The sequence below is a fragment of the Xenia sp. Carnegie-2017 genome, unplaced genomic scaffold (assembly GCF_021976095.1).
Source record: "Xenia sp. Carnegie-2017 unplaced genomic scaffold, XeniaSp_v1 HiC_scaffold_24, whole genome shotgun sequence".
Classification (NCBI taxonomy): domain Eukaryota; kingdom Metazoa; phylum Cnidaria; class Anthozoa; order Malacalcyonacea; family Xeniidae; genus Xenia; species Xenia sp. Carnegie-2017.
In genome coordinates, this window is record NW_025813487.1 from 5,323,135 (window position 1) to 5,336,146 (window position 13,012).

Below are 13,012 nucleotides of genomic sequence, written 5' to 3' on the forward strand. Positions count from 1 at the left end.
GGGAAAATGAAATATTTCTATTGCACGAAATGTGCAGTGTATAAAACGCGCTTGTTGTTGTCTGGGCTTACACTTGGTATGTCGGGAAAGCCTAATTGTAAGATCTGCTAAAATAAACGTTTCTACGTCTTATAACGACTAAATATTGGAAAAGTATATAAGCGTGATAAACTACACAACTTTTGTTAATCTTAACAACCGCCGACTGTTGTTTTTGTTTTAAAATTCCAGTGAACAAATGTGCTATATATTATTATAATACTATTATTTTATATTGTGTCATTCAGTGGATACCAGCCAATGACGTCAGTAATGTATTCCGGCATAATTTAGCATAAGCCTTTTTTTCCAAAATGGCGGATAAGGATTCAACTTTATGTCAAATTTTCTCAACAGCAAAATTCAAAAGAGACACGAAAACACGAAATTAAGTATTCCATGGCTATCTATGATAAACGTATGAAAAAAAAATTTTCGTTGCCAATGTCCTTTAAACGAAAATTCACCTTACACAACTTTTTCCTCTCCTGTCTTTTCCATTTCCGGCAAGCAGCACCGATCCATTGCTTCGGGTAGATTTCTTAAATAAAACCAACGACTGAGACAGTATTCAATTAAACTTTCGACTTCTAAATCCAGAGAGGCTTTACAAAATTATCTCAAATTTTCCTCTAGTCAAGTGGACATCCTCACTGAACAATCATCAAACACAGTGGTGTAACAGACTCATTAAATTAGGGGGAGGCACAGATTCATATATAAATGTTCTGCTGCATTAAGTTCTTTTAAAATCGATTGTTTTCAACGGATTAAGACATGCATATATGAATTTGTGCCCCCCCCTTCCAATAAACGATTCTAGTACGCCAATGATCAAACAACTAAAAGCAAGATAGATCTACAATAATCTCCATCCAAAATGACCAAAAATGCAAATAAATTCCCAATTTTATCTATTCAAAAGACCCAGTGTCCCATGTACACATTTTGTCTTGCATCAAACAAAAGTACACATTCAGTACTATGGTGCAATATGATAACTTTGCTTGTTTGGATCAGTATTTTCATATTAACTCAAATTCAAACAACCTTTACATATCCAAAACTGCTAGTCTTTGAAATCAGTCGAAATGTAAAATTTCTATGGTTCAGCACAAATCGATCCCCAAAGAGGCGTAAACGTAATTCAACGAGTTTCTTGCATGAGATTTGCATGTCCTGTAGCTGCAATGTGTAAATTTTATGGTATTCAATTGCGTTCACGTCTCGATCTTTGTTAAAAATTACAGCTGATTCATCAATATTCTATTAGTTGTCCCAAACATACCAAAACTGTCACCTATTGTTGAAAATTAAATATCTTATACAAAGCACAATCCACTGGAGTCTGGAATTTTGACAACTTTTAAGGTGCGTTAGGAAATTACAACTATTTCTAATTTTTTATTCTCAAATAGATTTTGAATAAATAATACAAATGCCGTTTACAGAATTTGTATAACTTTTTTCGTTTTTGAGTTATCTTTCGGCAAAGATACGAATAAAACCTGAATTTCAACGTTTTGTAAAAAATGTCGAGAGCTCTAATCCGTGGCATGGGACTTACTTGTGACGTCATTTAAGGAACACAGACTGACTATCAAAACAACTTACACTGTTTATACACGTAAAAAAACGCAAAAATGCCAGATCGATGTGTAGTTTTTGGTTTCTCTAACGTTACCAGTTCGGAGGAAGGTATTTCACTTCATCGCATACCATTTTTTAACGACGAAAGAAGCGAAGCCAAGTTTGGAGAAAGCGATGGGTCAACTTTGGGAAAGCTACTTGCGATAAGTGGGTCCCCACAAAGAATTCCGCAGTTTGCTCGGAACACTTCACAAAAGATTCGTTTTCTCGGCAATTCGGCTCGTTTTTTGAATCAGAAAGCAAGTTTGCACCTCGACTCATTCGAGACGAATTCGGAATCGTTGCTTACCCGAGCATTTATCCTCGAAAAGATGACAATGAACTTACAACAAGAGATCGCCGAATGGTGAGTACGTTAAAAATTATAAATATGCAACCTACATTTTACCTGGAATCTGTGTGAGAGTATATTTCATAAATATATGCCATTTTAGATGAAAAGAAAGTGGATGTCTGATTATAAAAGAGAGGTTAAATCAGAAAATATTCCCAGTACAAGTAGCGAACCTCAAGAGCAAATAAAAGAAACAACTTGTGATAAGCCTGTATTAGAGAAGGTAAACTTATATGATTATTACACCAATGCTGTAAGGGTTAACGTAAATTATTGTTTTGTATATGTATTGCTTTTGTTTCTAATTTAGGAAGTAGCTGTGCAATGTAAATTACAATGCCAAAATTGTTTAAAACTTGAAAATAAGAAACGTCGTTACAGGAACTTATATCTTGGGGCAAAGCATAAGCTTCAGTGTAGCAGAACATATGCAAGCAGTTCTAATATGGATATACTTGTAGCGGGTAAGTGTTTTTTAAGATGATGCGCCTGTTAATTTTATTTCATGTATGATTGTAGGTCAAGAGAAGATTTGCCAACGTAATAGGTTCAGCCATGTTTAATAACCTCAATTTCTACAATACTACCAAGTAAGCTTGCATGCACCACTGGAAAATTATTGAAGTTAATTACTAAGAAATATGGACTTAATCAACCTTGTGTAGCTGTGCATTACTGAAGTATCTTATTTCATAGATGAGTATGACAACAACAGCAGCAATGAAGAATCATCAACTACTAGCAAAGTGGTTCATCTTGATAGTTGTCCTGCTGAGGAGGTTTTGGACCCAAATGATCTTAGTGGTGACTCAGACTCAGAGATTGATCTTGGTGCTGAACAACGTTATCAGACTGAGACAGAAGAGATAATCACATCTAGTGACATGGATGTTGACTCTGAATCAAAGCAGCCAAGAGCATTTAAAAGGTAACAATTTTTGGATGAGAACTGTAATTTATCAATCACCATGGCAATGTTAAAATAGTGGTGATTGTTAAATAAATCAAAGTTAAACAGCTTATTTAATCAGTCACTACCTTGATGACACAAATGTGTGCCAGTATGTAATTGTATTTATTGATAGCTACTATTGCATTTCATAAATTGAGTTTTTTTCTTTTGCAGAGTGCTCAACAAAGACACCAACCTAAGAACAGAGAAAAACTTCATTGTGTTCTTGGCACAACTGTTTGCATTTTTTAAAGTCTGCCCAATTTGCAAAACAGATGATGTTCTTGTTGAGATATTGCAAAATGGTTCAATGGCAAAAGTGAAAGTTAGTTGTTCCAATCAAAAATATGAAGCAGACACAACATGGAATAGTCAACCAGTCATGACTGAGAATTCCATTCCTGCTGGAAATTTGCTATTGTCATTTGGTATTTTGACTGCTGGAACCTCTGCGACAAAGGTGATCAGAGTTCTACAGCACATGGGATTGGCATGCATTTCATTGAGTACATACTTGTCTCACCAGCGTATAAGTAAGACTTATCCGATAGTGTAAAAGAAAGTTGTAAAGAAATTACTACAATCAAATGAAAAGCTTGAAAGTCTTTTTAAAATTTTGTGTAGTAAAAACTGTATCCCGCATTGGTGATATACTGGAAAAAATACCAAGACATTTTGATAGAGAAAGTGATGGCATGTAAACAGCCTATTGCAACTGCCGGGGATGACACGATTCCATGGGACATTGTTCTAAATATTGTGCATATACAACATTCTGTTGCACAGTACCTCAAATCATTAGTTTTTCTCTTGTGCAGGTACATTTCTTTGAATTATGTGATTTTGTTCTTTAAAATTATTTTCCTATTTGCTATTTTTTTGAGAAATTAAGTTTGAAATAGCACTGGTATGGAGTTTTAGGAATTTAAAAGATCAATGGATTTTCTTAAATCTCGCAATATTCCCATCTCCATGTTAATCACTGACAGGCAAACACAAATTGCCAAATATCTGTGAGAGAATTGTCCAAGTATTACTCACTACTTTGACCTTTGGAAATTGACAAAAAGTAATGATTTTTGTAGTTAATGTAGCAGTACTTTATGAAGCAAAAATTTAACATATAGCTAGTATACAATTTACTACCTATACTGGCATCAATAAGTAAAGTGTGTATCTAATATATATTTTATATTTCATCTTAGAAGTGACCAAAGTCCTGACCAAACTTGCAAAATGTGCTGGATGTGAGTCTTTATCAAGCTGAATCAGACCTTGTTCCAACCATTTGTACTGGAGTGCTACATCAACACCTTCTGGTAACGGAAATGTAATTGTTACTAAGTTAAAACTTTCCTTGGTCATGTCAAAAACCAACTCAGTGGATTTTCAGACCCTTTATTTGACAAATGTGCTCATGATTCCAACATAAAACCATGTAAATGGATAAATGAAGGTAAAAAATCTAAAACAGTTCTTGTTGCTATTAAAAAAAATATTCTGTGTGTAATAATCTCTTATTCATTGCCTTGTCTTTAGATTCTATATCATACAATAAGATGTATGCAGCTTAATATACCATGCACGATATATTTTTTGGCTAAACAGTATAAAAGTTTGTGATGCATTACGTAACGTCACACTACATCACAATGTATCACACTACATCACACTACATCACAATGTATCACAATACATCACAATGCATCACAATGTATCACACTACATCACAATGCATCACAATGCGTCACAATGTATCACACTACATCACAATGCATCACAATGCATTACAATGCATCACAATGTATCACAATGCATCACAATGCATCACACTACATCACAATGCATCACAATGCGTCACAATGTATCACACTACATCACACTACGTCACATTGCATCACAATATATCACAATGCATCACAATGCATCACAATGCATCACAATGTATCACAATGTATCACAATGCATCACAATGCATCACAATGTATCACACTACATCACAATGCATCACAATGTATCACACTACATCACAATGTATCACAATGCATCACAATGCATCACAATGCATCACAATGCATCACAATGTACACAATGCATCACAATGCATCACAATGTATCACACTACATCACAATGCATCACAATGTATCACACTACATCACAATGTATCACAATGCATTACAATGCATCACAATGTATCACAATGCATCACAATGCATCACACTACATCACAATGCATCATAATGCGTCACAATGTATCACACTACATCACACTACGTCACATTGCATCACAATATATCACAATGCATCACAATGCATCACAATGCATCACAATGTATCACAATGTATCACAATGCATCACAATGCATCACACTACATCACAATGCATCACAATGCATCACAATGCATCACAATGCATCACAATGTATCACAATGTGTCACAATGCATCACAATGCATCACACTACATCACAATGTATCACAATGCATCACAATGCATCACAATGCATCACAATGCATCACAATGTATCACAATGCATCACAATGCATCACAATGTATCACACTACATCACAATGCATCACAATGTATCACACTACATCACAATGTATCACAATGCATTACAATGCATCACAATGTATCACAATGCATCACAATGCATCACACTACATCACAATGCATCACAATGCTTCACAATGTATCACACTACATCACACTACGTCACATTGCATCACAATATATCACAATGCATCACAATGCATCACAATGCATCACAATGTATCACAATGTATCACAATGCATCACAATGCATCACAATGTATCACACTACATCACAATGCATCACAATGTATCACACTACATCACAATGTATCACAATGCATCACAATGCATCACAATGTATCACACTACATCACAATGCATCACAATGTATCACACTACATCACAATGCATCACAATGTATCACACTACATCACAATGTATCACAATGCATCACAATGCATCACAATCCATCAGAATGCATCACAATGTATCACAATGCATCACAATGCATCAAAATGTATCACAATCCATCACAATGTATCACAATGTATCACACTACATCACAATGCATCACAATGCATCACATGCATCACAATGCATCACAATGCATCACAATGCATCACAATGTATCACAATGTATCACACTACATCACAATGTATCACAATGCATCACAATGCATCACAATCCATCACAATGCATCACAATGTATCACAATGCATCACAATGCATCAAAATGTATCACAATCCATCACAATCCATCATACTACATCAAAATACATCACAATTTATCACAATGCATAACAACGCATCATCTTTATTATTGCAATGTATCACAACATTACAATGTATAGCATTACATCACAATGGACTGTAATAGCGCATCACATGAGAATACAATATTGTGACTGATCACAGAACCACACTCGAGTGTCGTTATGTCTTGTCATGGAATAAGCATTGAGATAAATTCATAAAATAATTGACATATTTTTTATCAGAAATCATAAAGATGGGAAACTACAGTCTCCTGCATTTCTTCAACTAGATGAAATGTTCATGCTCTCTTATGTCAAAAGTTTTATATTAAATTTTGACATTGGAAATTGCTGGAACAAGTCTGATTAACTCAGAAATTTTCAATGATTTTGGACCATTGTCGAGGTATTACAGTCCAGTCGTTAGAATTGAATACTTTTTTATTAAAAATTTCGTAAAATTTAAAAGAAACTCACTAAGCTATATTTCAGTGTTCGTCAAAAGTTCACTAATCTATGACCTTAATTTACGATCTGGCAACTGAACACCAATTGTCAACACTGCCTTCCCAAAATGAAACCCCACATAGATCAATGGAAACACAATGACTTTGACTGCTAGAACCATTGGCTCGAATAGACTTTTGTCGGGCTTACTAGATTCAAGAAAATACTGCGTGCTATAGAACAAATACACTGTTAGATGCTACAGGAGTGGTAAAAAACCCTTTTACCCCTCATTCATATGACAGAAAGCTACAATCATTCACTTTTGAGTTAACGCATATTTCTTAACAATCGATTATAAGTCGAGAAAAACGACGATTTTTTTGAGAGCAAACATGTTTCGACATTATCAGAATGCCATCTTCAGTGCAGAATGATTAGTGTTAAGTAATATGATACATAATATGATATGAGTAAATTAATTACAATGAGTATTAAGTATTAATAACTATAACGTAAGTTCTAAAAATAAGTATTAAGAATTTATAACAAAAGTATTATTATAAAGTAAATATAGTGTTGTAGTGGTGAACTTGGATATTTAAATCGGGATTAGTTTTATTAATGTGTAGAGCTTCCTTGATTTTAAGTGAGAAAGTGGATTGATCAGTGTCGATGATTTTAAAACAGGAAGGTGAGAATTTGTTTTTACATGAAGGAGAGGCTTGAAGATGTTTGTAGATAGTGGAGTTTTTGTCTGTGTGAGTATGTTCCTTTATCCTGGTAGATAATTGGCGAGAAGTTTCACCAATATAACGGGAATTACATCCCGCACATGAAAATTGATAAACTACCATAGATTTGGAAAGTTCGGGAAGTGGGTCTTTAAACGAAAATAAAGATTTTATTTTGAAAGATGTGAAAATAAGTTTAACCTCAATGTCAGTGCAGTAGCGTTCTTTAGATCTCTTCGTTATCGTAGTTCGTAGTAAACGCTTTCGAATGTGGTATGTATCTCGATTGTCAACATTAGGCAGTGGAAAACACAGGAACTTTGGAAAAACTCCAAGTGAATTGCAATCTTTAAGGAAGGCGACATCAAGTTCAGCCTTGCGTTTCTTAGTTGTAAGCTTTTCATAATTTCGAAAATCCGACAAGGATTTTCGAAAATATGAAAATCCGTTTAAAGACCCACTTCCCGAACTTTCCAAATCTATGGTAGTTTATCAATTTTCATGTGCGGGATGTAATTCCCGTTATATTGGTGAAACTTCTCGCCAATTATCTACCAGGATAAAGGAACATACTCACACAGACAAAAACTCCACTATCTACAAACATCTTCAAGCCTCTCCTTCATGTAAAAACAAATTCTCACCTTCCTGTTTTAAAATCATCGACACTGATCAATCCACTTTCTCACTTAAAATCAAGGAAGCTCTACACATTAATAAAACTAATCCCGATTTAAATATCCAAGTTCACCACTACAACACTATATTTACTTTATAATAATACTTTTGTTATAAATTCTTAATACTTATTTTTAGAACTTACGTTATAGTTATTAATACTTAATACTCATTGTAATTAATTTACTCATATCATATTATGTATCATATTACTTAACACTAATCATTCTGCACTGAAGATGGCATTCTGATAATGTCGAAACATGTTTGCTCTCAAAAAAATCGTCGTTTTTCTCAAGTGTTTTTTAAAATTGCTGCTAATTAGAAATTATCGAATATTAGTCGTTTTTAATATTTTGAGTTTTGTGGTTAATTCTATTTTCATTACTTTAAAGTTTTGTTTTATCACTTGACATCGCGTTTCGATTAACTTTTGAATATTCAGTATGTTCATTTGAAATCCTCCCCCCTCCCCCCAAGTAAGGCATCGTCGATTAATCGAGTTGTCTCATCTTAATTGGGTTTTGAGGTATAGTCTGTTGTGTTGAAGTGCATTCCTTTGAACAACTTCATCACAATTCTTAGTTGTTTCACCAAGTTATATTAAATAGAAACACACATCATTAGTATTACAAAATCAAGTTTTATTAAACGTTCAATTAAATTATGTACACATATGCCAGTTACTGATAACTTGCTGTTAGTTCCTCGGCAACTGGGACAGAACCTTAAAAAGAAATCACATTCAATCCATCAGTTTGAATACTGTCTTTCACTATACGTAACTAATGTCTAATTCTGTTACCAAGGATCGGTGTCTGGTACAACTTTAAGTTTCAAACAGACCATGTGGTAATAATTGTTTCCTGGACACTAAAATTGAAAGGATAGTATACATGGTACATCTACTAAACAACTCCAATATTTTATCTTTAAACGCTTTGTATTTTTTATTGATATAAGGCCTGGCTTTACAAAAGGAGCAGGAGGCGAATCAATTAATAAAACGATAAAAAATGTTGAACCTTTCTTGCTTTTCTTTTTCTGTTCTCGCAAACAATCATTTCGTCTTCTTCGTCCTTTGACCTTTCCTAACGAAGTGTGAAAAGTATGATAGTATATTATGATCAAAAGTACACGAAAAAACCCCAATTGTTTAGAGATATACTTGTTGTTTTCTTAGAGAACTTCTGCCTTGTTATCATATTTCATATAATGAATGATGAAGGCAAACTGTCACATATTTTGTTTTGCTAGCCAATTAGGTAATCTCATCGCAGGATAGCTCATTTATACGGTGAGAAATTATATTTTTCATAACCATACTATTCTCAACACGTTACACAAAACACAATATTTTTAATTATATACCTTTGTTCTTAAACTTTTTTGTTTTAAACATGTCTCGTTCGCTCCCTATTTGCTTGCATCTCTTCTTCTTTGATGCACTAACTGTGTTTAAAACATCAATTCTGTCCACTTCTCCCAACTCCACTAATACGACAGTATAAAAACAAAATGTTAGTATGATAAAAATTTTTAGATATGAGACAAATAGAAGAACCTTTAGCATAATAGTTTTTATCAGTGTATTTACCTTCCAGATTAATGCCACTATCATCTAAATTTGTTGATTCAGCACCATATGTTGATTGTGTGTCAGGTCCATCAGGTGTTGTGCCACCACACTCAAAGGGTGAGTTTTGCGTGGTGTTTGCATTTATGTCACGTGATGTGTTTGTTCTTCCATTTTCATTGTCGGATGTGGACGGTGTGTTTGAGTCGTATCTTCTGGTTCTAGATGTTGACGGTCTGCTGCGTTTACCAATTTCCATTTCAGACGTAGACGCTGTGTTTGAATCATTTATGCTGGTTTCGGCGGTGGACCCCAAGCTGTCTCTTGCGATATTTTATCTAAGATGTTGAAGGCTAAAAAAATAATGACTATTATTATTTGGCTTTTCAATGACAATCACACGTTTAGTCAATATACACTTTAGATTTCTTTTTAAATAGCATCTGTTCTTAAATAAATTTTTAAAGAAGCTGATAATGATAATACTTTGAAACTAACATAACATGACTAAAGAATAGCCTGTCTATTCCATTTGTATTCCTTTCGCACTTGCTTCCATCTGTATAAAATTAGTTGTTAAAAATGCTAACCTTCCGAAAAAACAATCCAATTCTCACTTCCAAATGCAGATTGCTGTATAATTACGCAGTTTCTGGAAGCAGTTTCTACTCAATCTGAGACTCTGCTGATCTTTTCACCATTTGCATTTGCATTGAAATACTGGCTTCGCCCATTGATCACCCCAATGTCGAGAGACTTAATTTCTTGTCTCACTCTTTCTTCATTCGTAAACAGAACTCCGTGATCTTTTAGCAAAGCAAAAAACCATTTCAGTGCCACTTCTACTCCATTTAGTCTTACTCCGCTTGAGCTTGACTTAAATGTCACTTTTGGATTCACGCAAGTGAGAAACTAGAAATGAGAAATGTCACAATTACTTTATGAATTTGGTCTATGGGCGATTAATTATTGAATTTATTACATACGTTTTTTGCAAGATATCTTGTGCTCTATTGACTTCATTATTAAGTCCACAATAATTGGCTGTTCTGTTTGAAGCATTGCATGAGACACTTGCCCTTTGTTGGTCTGGAATCGCTTCATCCACACTGGCAGGATTGTTTGTTTGAAAAAAGCGATGGCATTGCTTGGATAGAGATCATCAATACTTGCCAGCCGTATTACCTATGTTATAGTTGTGCAAGTGGCCATTTGCTATTGCTCAATTTTTTCATGTTATGTGGTTAATACTTATCAGCAAATGCTACCAAAAGTGCATGATTTCTTAAACAGCGGTCGTCGATGTTCGGCGCTTCAATGGTAAATTGTTGACAGAGCTCATTAGTTCTCGTTATACAGAGGTATTCGACAGATCTGCTAATTGCCACCATGGTCCCAAAAGCACTAGACCCTCTATCCATTATTGCATTGTTTTGGAATTCTGCGTTCTGTTGATTCTCGATTCCGAGAGGACTTCTTGCTCCTTCTTGAAAGGCAATTAGGACAAGCTTTCCAAGTACTCTACAGCACGTGAAAAAATTACATTAGTGCAATAAAAAGCAAACTTCTTCTATAAATACGGAAAAATCTACCTCGGGTCATTGTTCAATCCCTCTAAAGTGTCGCAATTGACTGTGAACATCAGAATCGTTCGAGGAGCTGTTTCGAAAACACATGTCCCGTCTTTGCCACTGTTGTAGAAAGAGACCGCAACATTTTCAATAACTGTGGGGCTCTTAACGTCGTCGAGCACGGGAGGCAAAGTTGATCTGCTGCATAGCCTGGGGATGAATCTTTCCCTTACTGCTGAAAAGAAGTTTGATCCATTTCCTACAAGACTTAGTGCGGCTTTTGAAGATTTTGTCTTTCCAAGTCTGTTTCTTCCAGATACAATGGGCAGGGGACAAAATCCCAGAATATCCACAATCATTTCATAATGAAAGCCTAATAAGATTCCAGCTATTTTGAAAAAAAAACTAATTAAATCAGTGATCAAGTTTCGCCTGCTCTTCTTATTTCACTCTGCTCCTCGCTTTGTCTTTCTGCCATTTAAACTATATTGGGACCATAGAATATTTGTTCCCAGCTTTGTCATAATTCTTCTAACACTGTTTGCACAGGTGTTTGCGCACAGTGCTACAAAAACAAGTAGCTAGTAAAGAAAGTAAAAGATAAATTATACGGAAAAGTTCAATTTAGACATATATATAACCATTTTGATCTCGAATTGCAAAACAAAACCATCCAAAGTGAATGGTGAGAGCTTTTAGAAAGACCACTTTCTGCAATTCTCAGCACAATTCAAAAATTTTTCAGCACAAATAAAACGACACACTCCTAAGATCCGTTTGAAGTATCGTAACGTATTTAAATCAATCAGAACACGACAATGCTCTCACGAAAAACACGATGCTAGATTCATATAGTTTAATCAGATAATCTGACCCCCTAACGTCACGAAAATCGTCATTAAAATTACGTTTTAGACTTTGACAAACGTGCATGTTTTCAAACTTTAAACACAAATGGTGGAAGAAAAGTCAATATTATGTTACGTAATTGCAAATAAAACTATCGTTTTCACGTTTCCAAACCGATAAAGGGGAAGGGCTATGTCTTCCTTTGTCACATATTTTTACGTAACACTTGGAAGAGTCATGCATAAAAAATAGGCGGTGACAATAAATATTACTAAATACGTATGGGTGGTTAACTTTCCAAAACTTACCAACTTTCCTCTGGACTTTTCTTCATCAAGACTAGAGGATAGCTCCTCCAGTTCTTCAACCGAATCAAAGGGATTAGGTACAACATTATCCAAAATTTCGTGCTCGTCTACACATTTCGTAGCGCTTAACAGAGCACGCAATATTGACAACGCTTCTTCATGCTTATCAATTAATGTTTCCAGTTTGGTGAGAACTGATCTTTGGAAGTTTACAAGATAGATAAGAAAATAATAGAATAACTTGTGTATAACCTACGTAATATCTTAAAAATATAAACCTTACAACATGCTAACAAGAAAATTCAAATAAAAACTCGCATCAAATTGCTAGTTGAATACGCATACATAATAACAACGCTATTCAAAAACTATATACTGTAGAAAAGGTACCATTAATGTTTGGTTGAGAACGTCTTCCTGCAGGTGTTATGTTCATAAAACTTGTCGAAGGCGTTTCGTTCGATGAAAGGTCATGTGCATCTGCAAAGCAATCACGTGTTGCAGTTAGTTGTGAAGAAAATAAAAACATTTCAAACAACACGAAATGAACGTAAATGAAAACGTAACAACAAGACATGCAAT

At 34.6% G+C, this 13,012-nt stretch overlaps 1 protein-coding gene and 1 long non-coding RNA gene across 2 annotated transcripts; one reads left to right on the forward strand and one right to left on the reverse strand.

Annotated features, from left to right (window-relative positions):
• Positions 1–1,682: 1,682 nt before the first annotated feature.
• Positions 1,683–2,768, forward strand: LOC124451998 (THAP domain-containing protein 5-like). The gene is made up of 5 exons (XM_047002593.1): positions 1,683–1,697; positions 1,778–2,035; positions 2,124–2,246; positions 2,334–2,613; positions 2,720–2,768. Exons 1-4 carry the CDS (start codon positions 1,683–1,685, stop codon positions 2,505–2,507), a joined length of 570 nt encoding a protein of 189 aa, XP_046858549.1. The 3' UTR covers positions 2,508–2,613; positions 2,720–2,768.
• Positions 2,769–8,749: 5,981 nt separating this feature from the next.
• Positions 8,750–12,908, reverse strand: LOC124451903. Its single transcript, XR_006950734.1, has 10 exons — positions 12,821–12,908; positions 12,431–12,629; positions 11,295–11,854; positions 10,689–11,223; positions 10,293–10,614; positions 9,724–10,055; positions 9,498–9,620; positions 9,152–9,217; positions 8,932–8,999; positions 8,750–8,853 (listed from the first exon to the last, which is right to left on the reverse strand). It is a non-coding gene; the product is annotated as an uncharacterized LOC124451903 (long non-coding RNA).
• Positions 12,909–13,012: the final 104 nt, after the last annotated feature.

What these genes read in the sequence shown, in the direction of transcription:
- LOC124451998 (XM_047002593.1), top strand. An exon ending in CAACAAGAGATCGCCGAATG is followed by an intron (nt 2,036 to 2,123) that starts GTGAGTACGTTA and finishes ATGCCATTTTAG; the next exon opens with ATGAAAAGAAAGTGGATGTC. An exon ending in ATAAGCCTGTATTAGAGAAG is followed by an intron (nt 2,247 to 2,333) that starts GTAAACTTATAT and finishes TTTCTAATTTAG; the next exon opens with GAAGTAGCTGTGCAATGTAA.